Source organism: Halichoerus grypus, chromosome 8, assembly GCF_964656455.1.
Source record: "Halichoerus grypus chromosome 8, mHalGry1.hap1.1, whole genome shotgun sequence".
NCBI classification, from domain to species: Eukaryota; Metazoa; Chordata; class Mammalia; order Carnivora; family Phocidae; genus Halichoerus; species Halichoerus grypus.
The window spans coordinates 49,311,206-49,333,540 of NC_135719.1; the positions used below are offsets into that span (position 1 = coordinate 49,311,206).

General features: G+C 47.3%; 1 protein-coding gene and 1 pseudogene across 1 annotated transcript in view; both read right to left on the reverse strand.

The window, feature by feature from the left end:
* Positions 1-22,335, reverse strand: part of ANKDD1A (ankyrin repeat and death domain containing 1A) — a 42,803-nt gene that overhangs the window by 15,368 nt on the left and 5,100 nt on the right. Inside the window, 8 exon segments of the mRNA XM_078079204.1 lie at positions 6,175-6,273; positions 8,373-8,471; positions 8,859-8,957; positions 13,467-13,507; positions 13,510-13,564; positions 14,277-14,381; positions 18,410-18,508; positions 21,450-21,548. Of these exon segments, the coding sequence (XP_077935330.1) occupies positions 6,175-6,273; positions 8,373-8,471; positions 8,859-8,957; positions 13,467-13,507; positions 13,510-13,564; positions 14,277-14,381; positions 18,410-18,508; positions 21,450-21,548 (696 nt within the window).
* On the reverse strand, positions 351-1,787 carry LOC118532538 (perilipin-2 pseudogene; annotated as a pseudogene).

Here is a 22,335-nt window from a genome sequence, read left to right on the forward strand (position 1 = left end):
TTTTTTTTATCTATTCTGCGGTGAATTTTATTGAATTCATAGGGCGCATTCCTTCATGAAAAATAATTTTAAAAAAAAGTTGTACAGGCATGCTTTGTGAGACAAACTGGTGAGATGAAGCCTGCTCAGACCGGACCAGAGCAGACACCAGCCCACACCACAGCCCACATGATGGTGCTTTTATTCAATACAAACAAACAGCAACAATGATAATAGGATGAGACCATAAATGCATGGAAACTTTCTGGGACTCCTGGCTAGGCTCTGACCAATCTGTCATTCTTTTCTTACCAGCCAGGTAAACAACCGAGCTCATCTGCTAAGGCCAAACATTTCAAAGCTCTTAATCCAGTTAGAAATGACTATAACTGAGGACCTTTTCTCTGGCTAGCTGGCTTCCCCAATTCAGAGTTGTTAGCAGGTCAATTTCAGCATCACAGAAAGTCTCCTCCAGCTGGCTGTAGCACATACTGGTGACAGGAGAGCTTTAACGTGTTCTGTGCTCAGGCTGCTGGGCCTCCGGACAGCTTGTGTCCTTCTGTGCACCTTGGTTCTGAGCATTCTGAGACTTGGTCAGCTACGGATAAAAGGGACCTACCAGCCCGTTCAGAGGCATGTTGTTAACAAGATAATCCATCACATCATCTAAATACTCCATTTTCTGCAGCCTGCCCCTTGTGGGAAGTGAGGAGGCCATCAAACACTTCCTTAAAGGAGGCAGTATTGCAGAATCCTGAGTAGATGTCACCAGCCATCACCCCCAAGGGACTGGCCTGATCTTGGATGTTCTGCAGTAACCTTTGGACATTGGACAGCAGAGTGTGGCACGTGGTCTGGAGCTGCTGAGTCAGGTGGCGGGCAACAGCAAGAGGACGTGACTCAAAGTGCTCAGCACAGTGGGACTCATCTGTATCATCATAGCCAATGCTCTTCCACTCCACCCAGGAGAGACAGAACATATCCTGAGCACCTTGAATTTTCTGGTTGGCTCTATGCACATTCTTCCTGGCAAATTCGATCGGATTAGCAGTGGAATGGAGCTGAGAAATGGTCTCTTGGCTTTTTTGCTTGGCTTCTTTAACCTTGCTGAGAGCCTGCTGGTAGACACATGAGCAGAGCTTGGTAGACAGGGATCCCAGTCTAATGTAATAACTTGGCTTCTGAACTGTATCAAATCCTTCAACTTTTTTTGCTTCTTTTTCTAGTTCTTTCTCAGTGAGAGGGAGGTACTGGTCCACCAACAACTCTGATTTGGTGAGCGCATTTTCTACTCCACTGCTCACCATCTGCACCATTCGACCTCCCAAGACTGTGTTAATGCTGCCATTGACCATAGACTTGGTCTTCTCCACGCTGCCTGTCACCACTCCTTTGGTCTTGTCCATCACCCCAGTGATGGTGCTGGCCATGGAATCCTTGGCCCCGGTCACAGTAGTGTCACAGTATCTTTTGCCCCGGTCATAACACCTCTGGCATTGGCAACAACCTTGTTTGTTGGCTGATTCAGAATAGGCAGTTTCTCCTCAACCCTGTCTAGCCCCTTACAAGCATAGGTATTGGCAACCGCAATCTGTGGCTCTAGCTTCTGGATGATGGGCAGAGCACTGGTCACAGCCACGGAAGTGATGGTCTTCACACCCTTCTTTGCCATCTTGCACACAGACTTCAAGAGTAGATTTAGTTTGTAAGAAACTGCGAGACTGTCTTCCAAAGTGGCTGTACCATTTTGCATTCTATTCCCAGCAGCAATGAATGAGAGTTCCTGCTGCTCTGCATCCTCATCAGTATTTGGTGTTGTCAGTGTTTTGGCTTTTGGCCATTCTAATAGGTGTGTACATCACAGTGTTCTTATGGAGCACTTCTTTAATTTGTGTCATTGCAAGATACTCCAGATTCCTCCTATATATTTCCTGCCCCAGTCCTAGAAGTTTCTCCAAGAGCCCTGGTACTTTTGGTGGAGAATGCTTATCTTGTTTTTTTCACATAACTACAGCATTAAGATCTATTCATATATTTGTTTAAAAACTTCCCCAATTTGGAACTCTCTTGTACTGTTGGTGGGAATGCAAACTGGTGCAGCCACGTAGAAAACAGTACGGAGGTTCCTTAAAAAATTAAAAATGGAACTGCCCTAAACCCAGCAATTGTACTACTAGGTATTTACCCAAAGAATACAAAAATACTAATTCAAAGGGATACATGCACCCTGATATTTATAGCAGCATTATCTACAATAGCCAAATTATGGAAGTAGCCCATGTCCATCGATTGATGAATGGATAAAGAATATATATATATATATATATATATATATATATATATATATATCTCACATCTTCTATATAAAATGGAATACTACTCAGCCATAAGAAAGAATGAAATCTTGCCTCAGCAATGACATGGATGGAGCTAGAGAGTATTAAGTTAAACAAAATAAGTCTGTCAGAGAAAGACAAATATCATGATTCCTAGAAGTAGATTTGCTTCGTCAAAGGGCCCATGCATTTGCACTTTGTTATACATATTGCGAAAATTGCTCTGTTGTATGGTTGTACCAATTTATGCTGGCTCCAGTAATATATGATGGTGCCTATTTCCCCACAGCTTTGTCAACACATTTGGCAAAACTTTGGGATTTGTACCAATCTGATGAGTGGATGTATGTCCAGGTAGTATCAATTCACATTTCTCTTAAGAGTCATCTGTATTTCTTTTCTATAAAATGTCTGTTCATATCCTTTGGCCATTTTTCTGGTGGGTTGTTTTTTATGTTGTAATAATTTGCACAAACTCTTATATATTAGAAAGACTCAGTCCTTTATCTTTGAATCTGGTTTGTCATTTACCTTTTGACTTGGCTTATATTCTCTTTTGCCAGGCAAAATGTTTTTATTTTTTATATAATCAAGTTTAGCAGTCTTTTATGGTATGTGGATTTAGGACAACTCCCGTACCCCTTTTCTCTTTCAGAGTGTTCTTAGCTATTTTGAACTTCAATTGTTTAAGAAAAAAAAAAAGATAAATGGGGCACCGGGCTGGCTCAATTGGTAGAGCATGCAACTCAATCTTAGAGTCGTGAGTTTGAGCCCCATGTTGGGTGTAGAGCTCACTTTAAAAAAGATAAGTAGATAAAACAAAAAACCTGTTTTTATTACACCTATGAGCCACACCTTGCAGCAGTCTGAAAGGACAGAGGAGTGCAGGGCATCTGCACAAATTTTAGGTTTGTTCTAGCTCTGTGAAAAGGGCTCTTGGTACTTTGATACAGATTGCATTAAATCTGTAGATTGCTTTGTGTACTATGGACAGTTTAATATTTGTTCTTCCAACCCATGAGCATGGGATGTCTTTCCATTTCTTTGCATCATCTTGAACTTCTTTCATCAGTGTTCTATAGTTTTCAGAGTACAGGTCTTTCACCTCTTTGGTTAAGTTTATTCCTAGATAATTTTATTGTTTTTGGTGCAATTGTAGATGGCATTTTTTTTCTTTCTTTTTTAAGATTTTATTTATTTATTTGAGAGAAAGAGAAAGAGAGAGCGAGCATGGGCAGAGGCAGAGGGAGAAGGAGAAGCAGACTCTCCGCTGAACAGGGAGCCGGATGTGAGGCTCCATCCCAGGACCCTGAGATCATGACCTGAGCTGAAGGCAGATGCTTAACTGACTGAGCCACCCAGGTGCCCCTGGGATTGTTTTCTTAATTTCACTTTCTGCTGTTTCATTATTAGTGTATAGGAATGCAACAGATTTCTGTACATCAGTTTTATATCCTGCAACTTTACTGAATTTATGTATCAGTTCTAGTGGTTTTTTGGTGGAATCTTTAGGGTTTTCTATATATAATATTATGTCATCTGCAAATAATGACAGCTTTACTTCTTCCTTACCAATTTGGATGCCTTTTATTTCTTTATGCTCTCTAATTGCTGTGGCTAGGACTTCCAGTACTGTGTTGAATAAAAGTGGTGAGAGTGGACATCCTTGTCTTGTTCCTGATCTTAGTGGAAAAGCTCTCAGTTTTTCTCCATTGAGTATGATGTTGGCTGTGGGTTTTTCATATAAAGCCTTTATTATGTTGAGATATGTTCCCTCTAGACCTACTCTGCAGAGGGTTTTTATCATGAATTGATGTTGTAGTTTATCAAATGCTTTTTCCACATCTATTGAAATAATCATATGGTTTTTATCCTTTCTCTTATTGATGTGATGTGAGATTGTTCTCTTAACTTCACTTTCTGCTGTTTCATTATTAGTGTACAGGAATGCAAAAGATTTCTGTACATTGATTTTGTATCCTTAAGTTGATTTTTTAATTGAAAAAAATACTTTAAATTTCAGCTGGAAAAATAAACATGTGAGAATATAAAACGATAAAAGATTATACTAACAGACTAGGATATTTAAGAAGACTAGCTTTATATGACTTTAAAACAAATTACAAGGCAACAATAATTAAAATAATATGGTACTAGCTCAAGATTAGACATACAACTTACTGAAAGAGAATCACTTGCCCAGACATAGAGCACATCATATATCAAAATGTGAATATGTGATAAAGGAAAGAATGCAAAAGTACTTAAGAGAAGTTATAATTATTTAATAAATGCACTTGACATAGAAATATTAAAAAAATTGGGGGGAATCTATTGAGTAATATATCACACCATATACAAAAAAATATACTGTAGGAGGATTAAAGAGTTAAACATCAAAAATCAAATTGTAACTAGAAGATTCCTAAATTAAAATTCAAAATTTGCATCAATACCTGTGATTACACAAACATTTACATCTTTAGCATGTTGAAAAGTTCTAAGAGTAAGCAACATATATTATGATCCAAGAGTAATAACCTCAAAGAAACTGGTTAAGGAAAAACCACATCAATGTAGACAAAGGATAGGAAGAAATAACTCACAATAGAAGAACCTCAACTAGAAAAATTATTGGGAAAATTTCAGGGTCAACAGTAATCAAAGAGATTGAAAATAAAACAATAACAAAGAATCATTTAACTATAAAATTTATAGAAAATGTTAATACCTAATATTGGTGAAAGGTCACTCATAAATTACTGGGGGCTATCATAAAAATGTTTTTACCACCTGACCCAGAAATCCTCTTTGGAGAATTCATATATAATGCAAAAGACATACAAAGTTACAGGCCATAAAGATGTTCCTAAATCATTATTTAGCCTGGCAAAGTCAGAAACAACTTAAATACCTGATAGTTGAGGAACTGGTAAGTGTGATGTAGTCACCGAACCACATCTGGCATTAAAAATGGTTGCTAGAAAAACTAGCAACATTTGATACCTGAGCTGGATAGAGTCTCCACTGGACCCGAATCAAAATTCTGATGTCTTGATGGTTAAAAACAAATAAGCATCCCCCTTTCCAGAATTCCGCCTTAGCTTGGATTCTTTCTAGCTAGAGGTGCTACTACACATACGAAGAAAACTGGAAGGGAATAAAGAAAGATCATTGCTTTACTAGGGTGCTGGGATTAGGGATGCCTTTTTTCTCCATATTCCAATGAACTGTGCTATATTGTTCTTACAATAATTTAAAATATAGTGCTTATTTAAGAAATTACCTCTTAAAAAACAAACAAAAAAAACAAAAAAAAACAAAAGAAATGACCTGTTTCTAATTTAAACAATAGATAGTTCCTCATTTATATAATGGGAATAACAGCACCTAAAGATAAAGAAACAAAGGCCCAACGAGGTCCAAGCAACTTGCCCAAGGTCATTCAGTATGTGAACAGCAGTGCCATGCCTCAAAGCCAGGTTGTCTGACAAAGTACATGTCTTAACCACAAGGATATACTGTCGCCTGTGAGTGCACCACAACATAACAAGAAAAAATGAACAACCAAGAGGCTAGATCTGTGATATAAAAGACCATCACTAAGTCCCAATGGATAAATGAGTGGAGAACACGAGCGAATAATTTGCTTGGGAGAAAATGCAGCTTGTTTGCTAAGCCTGTTCTAGCTAGAAACTTATCTGACCCTCCCTCACGCTAGCTACCAGGTCCTCCAGTCCTGGCCCTCATGCCAACCCCAGGGGCCCAAAGCACCCATCTCTCCCTGCTGTGCTTCATCAGCGAGGTCATGGGGACTTTGCAGTGGGGACCCCCTTTCAACCCAGGCCCCCACACTTACATGATCAGCCACATTGGTGTGGCCTCCTGCATGGATGAGGGCCCGGGCCACGTCCTCAGAGCCACAGAGGACTGCGTAGTGGAGGCAGCTCTGTTTTTTCTAGAAGGAAACAGGCATCAGTGCCATGTCCTGAAAGCCCCTCACAGTGGGGCTTTGGGATCCATTATTCCATTTGTGTCTCACAACCCCCGGGACAATTACCCCCTTGAACCCTGAGGCTGGAGAAATCAATTGCCTTGCCCAGGCCTGGTGATGAGTAAAAGGAGCTCACTGTGGTCCTGGCTTTTTCTTGCCTCCTGTCACAAACTCCAGAACATACATCAAAGCCTGCACAATTCCTAGGCTGGTAAAGACACGCAGAGTATACTCTGAGGTTTTCAAAGAGAGAAATAAATAAGATTTGCTAGCACAGAGCAAACCCCACCTGGCACGCACTGCCCCTCTGGATCTGGTCTCAGCACGTCCGGGCAGGAGCTAGGCGGCGCCAGGGCAAGGCTTCATCCCGGTGGGCCTTCTAAGTGCCCTCCTTCAATCCAAGGGCACCCCCGGTCAAACAACGATCTCACATGTGATACCCCCTCCCCCTAACTCTGCCAGGCAGACCTCTCTAGGCAATCAGGGGTCCCAGACTGCCCAGACTGTTCCCCCAGGACTTTCAGTTTTAAAACCAGGACGGTATGGGGTAAACTGGGACGAGCTGGTCACCCTCCCAAAGTCCTATCTGAACTGAGTACACAGGGTGAGTGGGAACCAGTCCACCTCCCAGTGGCAAATGTACTCCCTTTGGGTTAGCCCCCACTCCAGAGACCCTGCGAGGGGTGGGGGTGTCCAGGTAGAATGTGCCCACTACCAGAAACCTCAAGCCAAGGCAAGAGCACAAGGCCCAGTGCAGTGGGCAGCTCTAGCCCTGCCAATGACCACCAGCTGGACACGACCTCCCCAGTCCCTAAACTCCTATGCTGCTGCTGCTGGGGAGATGGCCTTGACATTTCACTTCTTGTGCCCCCTCCCAGTCCTGAGCACTGTGCTGGGCACAGAGACACGGTTGCTGCCCAAAGAGCAACACTGTGCCGATGGAAGGACCTAGCTGGGTGCCCTGGGGCAGCTGCTTCCACCCTCTGGGTGGGCCTTGGTGTCATCCCGACACCCTGGGGAAGCAAGGTGTACCTGCTAGGAGAGTTCTGCAAATTAAGTGTTTTGTGACTTATAAAGTATTATTCACATCGAAGGGGGGGCGGTTAACATTGATATTATTATTGAATTTACGTTTGTCATTTTGCTACTTATTTTCTGTATGTCTCCTGTCTTTTTTGTTCTTCGGTTTCTCCTTGGTTGCCTTCTTTTGTGTTAAATATTTCTAGCATACTATTTTAATTCCTGGGCTTTTTCACTATTTTTGCTAGCATACTTTATTTATTATTATTGCTTTATTATTGAAATTTAGAACAAATAGAGAATTCCAGACCCTGAAGCCATGCAATCAGCCAAGACAGATTATTTGTCATTGATCTAAAAGTAAAAAGCCAAACAAAACAAAAACACCAACTCCCTAAGGCCACAACGCCCCTTTTTCCAGGACACGAGAGAATTTCCAGTGGCTGACTTAAGGAGTCAGTAGTGAGAGAGAGAAGAGGCCTGCCCCAGGCTCCAGCTCCGGGGGCTGGTGGGGCTCCTGCACAGACAGGGCAAACCTTCCAGGCCATGAGCTCTGCAGTCCGGGGAATAGGCTTTTCAGACTCAGCTTTGCTTCTTGCCAGCTTGTGACCCGCGAAAGTCACTGAATCTCTCTAAGCTTCCGTTTCTTCATCGGTATAACAGGGGTAATTTTTCTGAAGGGATTGTTATAAAGGGGACTCATGAACTACCAAGCACCCCGCAATAAGAAGACGCCAACAGGTGCTGAGCTCCTAGCACGTCCCAGGCCCTGGGAGGAGTATTTACTCTTCACAGCATTGTAAAAACATGACTACGTAGCATCCCCCTATTATAGTTGGAAAATGAAGCTCAGAGAATTTAAGTGGCTTGGCCTCAGTCACAGAGCCCCACAGTGGAGAAGCCAAGACCAGACCTCAGGCCTGCTGCCTGAGGGCCCCTATTCACACACGTTCAGGAATCACTGTGGCTGCTACCGTGGGCACGGTTAGAGTTAGGCTTCAGAAGCCAAGGGCAGACATCCGTCCCGGGGGAGGACTGACTACCTGGGTGAGGGCGTTCACACAGCTCCCGGCCTCAAGGAGCAGCCGTACACAGTCAGGGTAGACACCTTCAGCCGCCACGTGCAGGGCAGTCAGACCTTCCTGAAACACACGGGGAGAGGTCTGAGGATGGCAGGGAGGCTGAGGCCAGACCCTGAGGGGAGAGGGACCCCTCCCGCTAGGGCTCCAGGGCTCTGGGAGCTCTCCATGGCCATGCTACTGAGGACAATAACCTGCATCATTATCTGTGGTTCCCTGAGCCCCATACCTGATTTTCTCACATTGAGGAGCATGTGGTACATTGACTCCTACCTCCATATCCCTGCTCACGTTCTCCCCCTCCAAGCTGCCTCACCCCCTGCTCTCTGTCTATTCCTTCTTACTCCAGGAAGCCTCTAGCAGGGGAAAATCAGGCTGCACCTCGGGCCATCCGTTCCTCGAAAGCAGGGAGCGAGCGAGCATCTCTGCATCCTCTGGGTGATGACTCACCGCGTTCTGCTCCTCCAGGTCCAGCCTGATGTCCACGAGCCGCCGCAGCACAGCCAGGTGGCCCTGGCCGGCAGCCAGGTGAAGGGCCGTGTTCCCCTCCTGCAGGCAGAAGGGCTCCCGAGGGACCGGTAGAATCATAGACCCTTCAAGGCCCTGGGGACCTGCTGGAAATGCCCCTCATTGTATAGACATGGAAGCTGAGGTCCAGAGAGGGGAAGTGACACATCGGGGGTCACAGAGCGAGTCGATGAAAAACTGCAGCCCCGAATCCTGGGCCAATGTCTCCCTGCCTGTGAGAAGTGTGCCCCAAACTACAACCAGGGGCACTTACAAGGGCCAAGTCCTGGTCTTTCCTCACACTTGAAGCCAGACACAATACTTGGGGGGAAAAACAATCCCTACTTTCCATGCCCCTGTCCAAAGCCAGTCCCTCTTTGAGCCATCCTCGATCCATCCCCTTCCCTTGCTCAAGGCCACAGCTCCAAGGACTCTCCTTGGCACTCAGGTTGTGCCCGGGCAGCCAGCTGCATGGCCCAATTCAAGATGGTAGCTTCTCATTGAATAGTGTGGTCGCGCTGACCATACTACTTAAAACCACAACTCTGGGGATGCCTGGGTGGCTCAGTGGGTTAAGCGTCTATCTTTGGCTCAGGTCGTGATCTCGGGGTCCTGGGATCAAGCCCTGTGTTGGGCTCCCTGATCAGTGGGGAGCCTGCTTCTCCCTCTCCCTCTGCCCCTCCCCCTGCTTGTGCTCTCACTCACGCGTGTGCTCTCTCTCTCTAATAATAAAATCTTAAAATAAAACAAAACTGCAATTCCCACCCTCTGTCCTCCTAATCCCCTGATCTTGCTGGACTTTTCTTTCTCTTTTCTCCCATAGCACTGATAACACACTATCATTTGCTTGTATACTATGCTTATTATTTATTGTCTGACTCTTCCTGCTAGAACATAAACACCTCAAGGGCAGGGATTTCTGTCTGTTTTTGTTCTCCAATGTTTCCCCAAGTGCCTAGAATAAGGCCTGGGGCACATGGCAGACATTCAATAAAATATTTGTTCAATGAGTAAATACTGTGATGGAGAGACTGACATGTGTCTCCTGGAACTTGAGAACCACAGGGCTGGTAATTGTCTCACATTTGAGAATCTAAAGGTGACAGTGACACAACCAAGAGAGGTGGCTCCCCTGGGTGTGGCAAAGGACACGCTGTTCTTTGTATCAGAAGTGGCTCTTGCCAAGGGCAGCCTGATGGGGTTGTCCTTAAAGGGATCTTTCTGCAGGGGCATCTGGGTGGCTCAGTCAGTGAAGCATCCGACTTTTGATTTCAGCTCAGGGCATGATCTCAGGGTCATGAGATCAAGACCCATGTCAGGCTCCGTGCTCGGCGGGGAGTCTGCTTCTCCCTCTCCCTCTGCTCCTCTAAAAATAAATAAATCTTTTTTTTTTTAAAGGGAATCTTTCTGCAGAGGACAAGTGCATGGTGAAGGGGCCCCAGCAAAGAGGAGGAGAGCTGGAAGGGGCCAGCCAGAGAAGAAGTATGTCTCTCAGGAAGAACCACACGTGGAGAACCAGAGCAGGGGCCCCTGAGGGAACCCGCAAAGGCATCAGAAGGGACAAGCCAGCTTCAGCCATTCATCACGCCCAGAAGGGCTCTGGGATATATCTAGCTACACCAGTCATGGGGGCTTCTAGCTCAAGGTCTTTTCCTCCGCCCTAGCCTGTCTCAGCACCTTCCTGAGGAAGGAATCAAGACATGCACATCAGACCAGAACTCTTAAGGGCCCAGTGAGGGGGTGAACAAATACCAATGCCAAAGTGGTACTTAAAGCAGCTATAGACATACCTCCCCTCATGAGAACTCCACACATACATAAAACAACTATATCCTATGGGATCGAAGGTGAAACATTTAAATTTCTTCTATGATCATTACCACGTTGCATTAATAAATAAAAGTTAAGTTTAAAAAAATCCCCTCAATGACAACAACAAAATGTCCCCTGAACAGCCTTGTTTGCTTCTTGCCCACCGTCTCCGCAAATGTGCGCACAGCTGCCTACAGCTGCTGCCTACAGCTGCTGCCGGCGCGGGCTGGGCTGGGGGAGGGGGCGGCCACGGTGTGAAGTCTGTGTTCCAGGAGACACAAAGGAAGTGGTGAACCATGGGGGCCAATATGTGCCCCCAAGTAGCAGGGCTGTGAAGACAGGGGCAGGGTTTTGTTCTCCCTCTGGGTTCTAAATATCCACATATTGCTCTTTTTTTTTTTTTTCAAGATTTTATTTATTTATTTGACAGAAAGAGAGAAAGCGCACGCACAAGCAGGGGGAGTGGCAGGCAGAGGGAGAGGGAGAAGCAGGCTTCCCGCCGAGCAGGGAGCCGGATGCGGGGCTCGATCCTAGGACCCCGAGATCATGACCTGAGCTGAAGGCAGACACTTAACTGACTGAGCCACCCAGGCGTCCCACACACATCTTGCTCTTTGAAGGTGCAGGTGGCACAGGCCCCCTAACAGAGCACTCTCTCTATCTGGGCGGGTAGGGGGGGCTCAGAGGCAGGAGAGCTGGGCAGAAGGAGGTCATGGCATTGGGCTCAGTGTCCTCTCCCCTCCTCCTGTAAGGATGCCCAGGCTCTCTATCTCTGGACGCCTTGTCAGCAGCCCCCTCAATATTCCCAGGGGATTTAATCACTCCCTCTGGGCTCTCAAAGCCTCCCTAACATCACAACACCTGTGGCGTGCCCTGTGTTGTCACAGGACCATCTTAGCAGGCTGTGGGGTCCTAGCAGGCGTCAGACCTTTAACGGCACTGGGTCTTGAAAAGCATATTATTATGCCTCCTGTCCAAATGAAATTCAAAACGAAAACATCTTTCACCTGAAAATACAAAACTTAACAGGGGCATGCAATTTTTTTTAAAAAGAATTTTTTATTTATTCATTTGAGAGAGAGTGAGTGAGAGCACAAGCAAGGGGGAGGGGCAGAGGGAAAGGGAGAAGCAGACTCCCCGCTGAGCAGGGAGCCCAAAACAGGGCTAGATCCCAGGACCCCGGGATCTCGACCTGAGGCAAAGGCAGACGCTTAACTGACTGAGCCACCCAGGCGCCAATAGGGTCATGCAATTTTAAAAGCTTCTTTCTAGGGTGCCTGGGTGGCTCAGTTGGTTAAGCAACTGCCTTCGGCTCAGGTCATGATCCTGGAGTCCCAGGATCGAGTCCCACATCAGGCTCCCTGCTCAGCAGGGAGTCTGCTTCTCCCTCTGACCCTCCCCCCTCTCATGTGCTCTCTCTCTCTCTCTCTCTCAAATAAATAAATAAAATCTTTAAAAAAAAAAAAAAATAAAAAAAAAATAAAAGCTTCTTTCTAGAATTTCTGACTGCAAGATTCTGGGTAAGCTCATCAAAGCTGGACTTTGCTTGTTTTCCAGTTTTGGTGTTCCTGCCCTCCTGGCACTGTGAATACAATCGTGTTTTTACCTCCGAGGTAGAAGCACCCTGGCAGGAGCTGTCCTTCACTCCTCTCTGTACTCCCAGTTCTTGGCCCACATCCTACACAGTCTAGTCCAGAGCATGACCTGCTCAGCCCATTTCCAGAATGAAGGAAATCAGCCTGATCTGATTCTCAGGACCAAAAGGATGAGTGTAGACAGGTGGATTCGGTGCAAACCCCAAGGGCTTAGTGCCCCAGGAGGCAGCTTGAAGAGAGGGAGCTGCCCAGGGCTGGGCATCAGGTTGCTGGTTCCAAACCCAGCCCAACCTTTGTCTTGCTGTGTGACCCTGGCTAAAGCATCCCCCTCTCTGGACCTCCGATCTATAAAATGAGAAGGTTGATTGGTCCTCAATGAAGGGCACTTCCAGTTCTAATACCCTGTGTGCATTTGCCTGTCACTAGCTTATAAACAGAACTCCTCTATCCTGGCCAAGCACATTAATCAGAAGATTAATAATGGAGTTTGTCCCTTTATTGGAAGTGTTGTTTAGAATTTGCTGCAACATACTTGCCTAATGATTCACAATGGCCCACTGAAATGAGTCATTTTCAGGGTAGTCCCCTCAGGCCCAGCCCTCACCTCTCCTCAGATTGATGAAATCCTGCTTGAAGCTCTCCACCCTGAACCAACTGCTCCCTCCTCCGGGCTCTCATCCCATTTTTGCCATGACCATAGTAGATGACTAAATGACAAAGAAAGTAAATAACCAGCGGGTGCGTGGCCACCCGCCCCCCCAACTCTTCCTCTCACCTGAAACAACAGACAACCCCAAGGGCATCACAATCCTGCTCAAACCCATTCCAGGCAGCACCACCAGCCAACAGATTTGCCATCCCAGCTCCGCACACCTGATCACAGCTTTCTACTAGGGTGGCAGCTCGGGTTCCTTGGGTGAAAAACTGTGTCTTGGATATCTTTGAGCTCCTCACGCGCAGCACGGGACGGGCCCATAGCGTGTGCTTGAAAAATGGCTGCAGGATGAATATCCCACCCTCTCTGTCCTTGAGCCGCCTGCCCTTCCAACATGCTGGAGAAGTAGGCACAGGTCAGCTGCCAGAGAGCGCCCACCCCGGTCAGGAGCCCAGAGCTTGGACCTCCCCTGGGACCCAGTTACCGTACCTTGTCTTTCACACTGTGGTCACAGCCAGAGCCCACAAGGAGTCCAGAGCATCCAGCTGCCCGTGTTCAGCAGCCCGATGGAACGCCGTCCTTCCCAGCTGACCGGGGAGGGGAAGAAAGTGACCCTTCGGTACTCTGTAGGAGGCACGCCCACACTGCCCACCTAGCCAACCACTCAGGGCTTGCAGGGGCCTCTCCTGCCCCAGTAACTCTCCCCTCCCCTCGTCCTACCACCTTACCTGGAAAGCCTAGACCCAACTTTCCAACAAGACCCACTGGGTGGGTTCCTCCCCCACTGAAATCCTTCTGTGGCTCCCTGCTGTCTACTGAATAAAGGACAGATTCCTGAGGCTTGAGGTTGGTGGAGATTTCCATGAGGGGCTCCCAACATGGCCCTGGCTCTCACTCCCAAAATTCCAGTCCATCTGAACTCACATGCAAAGGGCCTTTTTCACCTCTAAAGCTCTGACAATGCTCTTCTATTTACAAAATCTCCCTGCTTTCCAATCTTACCAACAAAATCCAGGTCATTCACTAAATGCCACCTCATCCAGGAAGCAGAAAGCAATAGCTCCCCTCTCTAACCTATCTAGTTAGTCCTCATCAGAACCTCTCTGAGGGAACTGACCATTTTCCTCCTATGTCCCGCTCATTTGTGCTCTAACACCCTTTCTAGACCAGCAGTTCCCTGAGATGGGGTCCAGTCTGCACTACTCACAGCTCAAAGGATGCACTCAAGGAATGGGCAAGAGTGGCCCCAGGAGCCCCAAACCCAATGGGAAGGACAAGCAGCCTCGAGGCCACTCTCACCTTGTCAGCATGGTCCAGGGGCACATCCTCCAGGTCCTCCATTATGAACGCCAGCACCGGCACGTGGCCTTTTTGGGCTGCACAGTGTAGTAAGGTCAGGCCGTCCTGGAAACGAGGTGGTAGACCAGGGTGGTCCCTACAGTCTATGAAGGGGGGCCCTTCTCACACCCTGGCTGTCTCCCAAACGGTGAGTGTTTGCAATCCAGAACACAGCTTTCCCACGGAAACAACACAGTATGTAAATGGGGATGGACCCCTGAGCCACCCACGGGTGCCCCACTCAGCCTCAGAGGGGCTGGTGGGAGTCAGGATGCCAGAGTTCAAATCCCAGCTCCAGCATTGATCAGCAATGCAGTGTGGTCTTGACCAAGTTATGTGTACCTTCATGAGCCTCCATTTTCTCCTAGGTCAAACCAGGATAACCCCTGACTACCTCAGTTGGTGGCTGAGGGGGCATCACCTACAGGAAGTCTTTTTATACGCTGAAAAATAACTCAGGATGTAAGGTGAGGTTGTATAGCACTAACAGTCCCCAGAATACCCCTCACAGGACATTATTACAAGGTTACAACATCTCCTTGCCTTGATACGGCCCCAAATGAGAAACGAGGTGACTAAGTGCCCAGGATCTGTCTCTAGGAGGTCACCTCCTAACCTTCCAGGGAGGGCTGAGAGCTGATGGAATCTACAGAGATGAGGAGGTGTTAAAAAAGGAGAAAGGATACTCACAATGGAGTCACTTGTGCTAAGGCCCACCCACATCACCAAACCGAGACTTAATACCTAACCCAACTGCAACTTCAGCCTCTCCCAGATAAGTAATCTTAACCAGTCAGTCTGGAATTTCCTGGTCAACACTAGGGAGGAAATCCACCTGACAGACACCCCCACTGGCCCCCAAAGGAAGGTGATCTTGCCTAAAACAATCCACTCTTTGCTAGAATAACTTCTTTGCCCCACTGTCTTTTGCCTATAAAAGTCTTTCATTTTGTACAGCTCCCCAGAGCTCCTTTCTATTTGCTAGATGGGATGCTGCCCAATTCATGAATCATTGAATAAAGCCAATTAGATCTTTAAATTTACTCACTTGAATTTTATTCTTTAACAAAGGGGAAGTGGCCAGGGTGGGAAGAGGCGTAGGCTGGAAGAAGGTCTCTTGGCCCCAGAAGCAATATTTAAGTGAGGGACGTTTGCAAATCCTATGTTTATAGCCCAGAGCTTCTACCAAGGCCTTGCATTATAGCTGGAGTGTTTGGAGTCCTGTTTTTCAAATAGATTGCAACCATCGATGGGTCATAAAAATCAATATATTGAATGATGTTGTACATCTTGACAGTAGTTTGGATTACACTGGAGTAAAATTTGTCAAATCTCAGTGAATATAAACTTAAGATTTTTGTATTTCATTTTAGGTAAAGAAATTGAATTCTAGTTAATATTATGCATGCTGAAGTATTTAGAGGGAAGTATAGTGATGTCTGTAATTTATTTTGAAATGCTTCCAAAATTTATAAAGAACTCTAAAAGCTCATTAATGAGCTATTAAACAACCCAATTAAAAAATCATTTGGACACAAGATATATGGATGGCAAAGAAGCACATAAAAAGATACCTAACATCATTAGTCATTATTGAAATGCAAATTAAAACTACAAAGAGTTTCTAACAATAGAGTATGGAAAGGGGAAAAATGCTAACATTCCAGTGGAGAAACCTGGCCGACACCACTTTACCCACGTGATTAAGTGTGAAATTATGGTTTATAATAAGAAATATGTATTTGGTCTTCATCCTGTTTCTGTTAACAGAGCTCCTAAAACCCTTGGTATTTTCTAAGTGTACAGAGTGATTAAGGTGTCTATTGTTATGTTAATTTGGTGACAAGGGAAGCCCAAGGTAACCTGAAGATGGGGGCTGGTTGCCTGGGAAACCAACTCAATTAGAGGGTTAGAACTTTCGGTCCCACCCCCTGACCTCCAGGGAGGGGAGAGAGGCTGGAGGTTGAGTCAATCACCAATGACCAAGGATTTAATCTATCAAGTCTATGAAATGAAGCCTCCATAAAAATGCAAAAGGACAGCATTGGGAGAACTTGCAGGTTGGTGAACAAGAATGCATCCACGTGCCGGGTCCCACGCTCCACAAGGACATAAGTTCCTTTGTTGGGGACCTCACCCTATGTGTCTCTTCATCTGGCTATTGATTTGTGTCCTTTAATATCCTTTGGAATAAATTTGTGATCTAGTGAGTAAACTGGTTTCCTGAGTTCTGTGAGCCCCTCTAGCAAATTAACCAACCTTAAGGAGGAGGTCGTGGGAACCTCTGATTTATAGCCAGTCGGTCAGAAGCCCCGGTGATAGCCTGGACTTGGGATTGGCTTCTGAAATGGGGGTGGTCTTGTGGGACTGAGCCCTTAACCAGTGGAATCTGATGATATCTCCAGGCAGATAGTGTTGGAATTGGGTTAAATTTGTGGGATACCCAGTCAGTGTCCATGGAGAATTGAACTAATTGCTTGTGATATGGAAAAAACACACACATTAGAATTGGTGTCAGAACTGGATCAAGGTAACATCACCAGTGACAGGCCATATTGGTATTGATAAAGTTAATTCTTATATTGAGACCTACAAAATAGAGGCTGCCCCAGTGACCTGGCCCAGGTCACAAATCTAATCCTACCTCTGGGGCACCTGGGGGGCTCAGTCAGTTAAGCGTCTGCCTTCAGCTCAGGTCATGATCTCAGGGTCCTGGGATGGAGCCCTGCTTCGGGCTCCCTGCTCAGCTCAACTTCTCCCTCTCCCTCTGCTCCTCTCCCCTGCTCATGTTCTCTCTTTCTCTCAAATAAATACATATATATACATATATATATATGTGTGTGTGTGTGTATATATATATATATATATGTATGTATAAACCTACCTCAGCCTGCACTTACAGGAAACCTAACATACGCCAATGACAATGACAACCTAACATACACTCAGCCGTACTAACTCCCCCTACCCTAGAAAACAGGACCCGCTAGCCTTACAAGGAAATCCCCCTCCCTAGCAGCCAATCCTGCCATTTCTGTTGTTGCTTTGGGGGGCTCTACAAAATTTGCTCTTGCCCCAAATCCCTCCAGAAGAGTGCTCAACTACTTTGAAGGGCTGTAGTCCCTCAATCCAGGAAAGGTTTTCTTTTGAATAAAGGACATCAAACTCACTACTAAACTATTTGCATTTTGGGGGCTCCTGGCTGGCTCAGTTGGTAGAGCATGTGACTCTTGATCTTGGGGTCATGAGTTGGAGCCCCACGTTGGGCACAGAGTTTACTTACTTAATTAATTAAATTGTTTTTGTTTTGTCATTGCATAGTGTCCTATGCCCCCTGATAGGAGTCAGTGAAGGGCGCTGACCCCCGAAAAGGTAAGCCACCAGTGCAGAGAAGCCCAGCACTCTGACTCACTGGTGCTTCCTCCCTCATACCACAGAGCGCCCCAATGAGCAGTGAGGGAGCGCCAGGCTCCCTAACGTGTCAGGCACTGAACCAGATACTTTATAGACAGCACTGAGCTGCTCCCTCAGCTCAGACGTGAGTACTAGCATCCCCATTTTCCAAGGTGAAAACTGAGGCTCAGGATGCTTAAGTAATTTGCCCAAGGTCCCAGGACCAGAACTTTGCTCCTTCCACCCCACTGCACGACAAGGGAAGCAGGGCCGAGGGGGAGGTGGGAGGAGGCCCCAGCCTCTGTCTCCTTAAATCTTCTAACCACCTTCTGAGGGTGTTACTTTGATTCCTCTTGTGTGAATAAGGAGGCTGCCCAGAGGGCTAGTGACTGTCCCAACATGACAGAGTGGTAAAGGGTCAGGGGCACCAAAAGAAAGAGGCTTTTAATGCTGACGGGAGAGGCACCCCAGCACTTCTCCCAACTAGCTAGCATCCCAACTTCACAGGGCTGAGTTCAGCTGGGGCTTCTGGAGGGTTCTCAGAAGGCAAGGCAAGCTGGGACGGCAGAGCCACGTGGGGAGTAAGACGGGGCAGAGCTGGGGGTAGATGGCAGAGGTGGGGGCACACCAGTGCAGCAGGACCAAGGAAACAGAGAGGGCAGGGGCTTGGGGAGCAAGGGGGCTGCCAGCTGAGGCCTTACCTTGTTCTCACAGTGGATCTTGGCCCCAGAGTTGACCAGGATCTGGAGGATCCGTAAGTGGCCGAACCAGGCAGACAGGAGAAGCGCGTTCATCCCAAACTGGGGGAGAGGACACGGGGAGGAGGGGAGGTGAATGTGAGCAGGTGTGGCTGTGCCACCTGGGCCCATGTCTGCACTGAAAATCATACAACCATAAGGGACCATAAGTGCCACCCAGGCCAGGGAGCACCAAGGTTAAGGAATGTCAAAACCATGGCATTTTTTTATTTTTTATTTTTTAAATTTTTAAAAAAATATTTTATTTATTGGGATGCCTGGGTGGCTCAGTCAGTTAAGCGTCTGCCTTCAGCTCAGGTCATGATCCTAGGGTCCTGGGATCAAGTCCCACATACGGCTCTTTGCTCATGCAGAGCCTGCTTCTCCCTCTGCCCCCTCCCCCACCCCTACCCCTGCTTATGCACTCTTTCTCTGACAAATAAATAAACAGAATCTTAAAAAAAAAAAAAAGACATTTTTATTTATTTGAGAGAGAGCACGAGTGGGGGGGAGGAGCAGGGGCAGAGGAAGAAGCAGACTCCCCACTGAGCAGGGAGCTGGACACAGAGCTCAATCCCAGGACCCTGGGATCATGACGTGAGCCGAAGGCAGACGCTTCACAGGCTGAGCCACCCAAGCACCCCTCCAGGGCATTTTTTTTTTTTTTAAATACAGGCTGAGACACTATTGCAAACTTTTGTTTTTGCTAAATAAAATTTAAAAAATAGGGGCGCCTGGGTGGCTCAGCCAGTTGAGCATCCAAGTCTTGATTTCTGCTCAGGTCATGATCTCATGGGTCATGAGACTGGCCCCACATCAGGCTCTGTGCTGGGCGTGGAGCCTGCTTGGGCTTCTCTCTCTCCCGCTCCCTCTGCCCCTCCCCCGCTGGTGCTGTCTATAAATAAATAAATAAATAAATAAATAAATAAATAAATAAATATAAAACAGCTACCATCTATTCTCCCCATCACTTAATAAAGAAGAAACATTTTAACATAAAAAATTTGGGAGAAACTAATCACAGAATATGCTCTTTCCAAATACAGCTTCATGAAAAACATACTACATTGTTCTTATTTTCTGATTTGCTACGGCTGGTGAAGACCTCATCCTGGACTGGTGTTTGGGAGCCCACTGTTTGACTATCCTACAGGACAGCCTCCAAGCAGATGGCTTAAGCCTACAGACACCTCACCCCTCACAAGACATGCACTGCACTAACAACCACTGCTCACTGTTGGAAAGTCCCTCCTTCCTCTGCACTGAAATCTGCCTCCCTGTACCTTCCACCCCACCGGCGCTTTGCAGCAACTGAGAATATGTCTGGGCCCTTTTCCAATGATGGCCCAGCACCTATTTGCAGGATGCTGTTCCTCAACATCTGTGAAGTACTGCGGGATCAAGAGAGCCCCTTCACCGACCTGTGCCTTCATGGGGTTCTGCCTATGACCCCGCACTGGGTAGAATCTCAGTGACTGTGGCCTGGCTGGCTGAGGGAGAGAATGAACACACACAGGGCAGAGTCCATGGGGAGAAGCCCATAGAAGCCTGGGAATGAAAAGGGTCAAGGCTCAGGGCTGGGGGAGCCAGAGCCTCCTGCCAGTGGGAACCCCAGGGATATTTCTGCATCCTAGTTCCAAGAACTGTCCAGGACAGAGCCCTATGGCATATCTCTCGAGACCTTCCCCCCAACAGCAGGATCTCCCTCTCTTATCTCCTCCCACCCTTCTATTAACTAAAGTAGGCATGCCCATCAGCTTTCTTATTTTTCAAAATATATTACTATTTGCAAAGGAAACAGAAGATTTATAAAAGCACTGTCTTACTATCCTCCCTCATATCTTCTTTTCTCACCGATTCCCTCAAGGAAGAAATAACAGAGCACAGTGGTGATAGTGGGGGGTCTTTGTGGGCAAAGGCCTGTTGCATGAGGTTCCAGTATTTTATCAGGAAACTCAGGCTAAGGATCCCAGACATTCTCCTTCCAGAGTCACCTCTAAATGAGGCCTAAGCAAATGCAGAGAGATAGGGCGGGAGTGGGGAGGTAGGTGTTGCTGCCCCACGCCCAGGCCCAGCTTGTCATCAAGCTCCCCTTCATGCTGGGGCCTGGGAGCAGAGGGAGGCCAGGGCAAAGAACGGTATTTCCGTGAAAGGTATATCTCTGCAGGGAAGTTCTTAATTCTTTAAAATTTTTTTAATTTAGACTCTTAAATGTACCCCTGTCAAATGTCATTGGTAGACCCGGTTCTTTGCCAAACCTATAGAGATGGTTTTGTAGACCCTGTTATTCTTCAGTGCTCTCTCTCAGCAACGTGTTGCCTGCCAATTTGTTAAGTAAGACTGTTAGTCTTTTTTTTTTTTAAAGATTTATCTATTTATTTGAGAGAGAGAGCACGCACGCAGGCAGAAAAGACAGAGGGAGAAAGAGTCCTAAGCTGACTCCCTGCTGAGCACAGCCCGCTGCAGGGTCCGACTCGGGGCGATCTCACCACCCTGAGATCAGACCTGAGCGGAAACCAAGAGTTCGTTGCTTAACTTACTGCGCCACCCAGGAGCCCCAGACTGTTAGCCTTCACTCATGTCTCTGGTTAAAATGTTAGCGAGGGCAGAGCCTTGTGTCATATCATGAGAGACCTACCTCCTGATGATTGTATTAATAAGTCCTTTATCAATCCATCCAATTATCTGTTCTACAGCCCATATCTCTCCCTGTTCATATGGTATCATGAGGGACTGAAAAGGCTCTCTGAGAACTAAAATAACTCTTGAAAATGGAGAGATTTTACGGCTGTACAAGGGAAAACTGGGATCAGTGCAGTGGCACTGGCCCCTGAAGATGGATTCCCTGTCCACCCTGCACCCTGTGTTTGCATGTCAGGGCCACCTCCACAAGGACAGCGGACTCAGACCCAGAGAGAGCTCTGGGGCTCCTCCCCCGCCCTGGGACAGACAGACAGACAGACATGCACACAGGCACAGGGCGCCTGTATGAGCGGCCCCATACCGCATCCTCATCGTCCACAGCAACCTCGTGCTCCAGGAGCAGCCGTACAGCTGGCTCGTGCCCGGCACCTGCAGCCCAGTGCAGGGCCACCCTGCCCACCTGCCGGGAGGGAGAGAAGGGCTTGGGGCGCCAGCTGCCTGCCTGGCCCACCTCCCCTCACCCCCTCCCCATCTCCCTAGCCGCAGGACAGCTGGTCTGGTGGTGACAAGCGGGCGGGACCCGAGCCCCACTCAGGCCCCCTCCTCCTCCTCCACAAGGCAGCAGCTGAAACGAACGTAGTCAAACACCATGACTAGACCCATCTGTCCCCCACCTAAAACTTCACAGCTTCCCACTGCTCTTGGGACAAACTCCTCACCCTGGGCCCTGCCCACCAAGACTCAGAAATGCCAGACTACTCCCCCTCGCCCTGTCTTTGTTCCTGCTGGACAGCCACCTGTCAGAGGACTACTGTCCTAGTCCTTGAGGGCCCCTGACTGCCTGGGTTCTGTCCCCTCCTTCCTTCAGAACGGGCTGAAGGGGCCGATCCCTCACCCCGTCGTCGGACCACCCTAGAAGTTCATCATGGTCTTTGGCCTCCACACATCTGAGCAGGCCTGGGGGAATCCTGCCTCCTCTGACCCATGAACCATAGTTTTTAGCTTCCCAGGGGACAACGAAAGGGAACGCTAATTTTCTGTGTGGTCTTTCTTCCTTGGAGTTTCTGCCCCTACTGTCCCCTCTGCCTGTCTTCACCTGACAAAAATGCCACTTCCTCGAGAAGCCTTCCCTGACTGCTTCAGGGAGGACGGGCCCCCTCTGACCTCCACATGCTCTCAGCTTATCACAGTGGGAATGAACTGTTTGTGAGACACTCTGTTTGTCTTCTCCCTAACCAGACAATCAG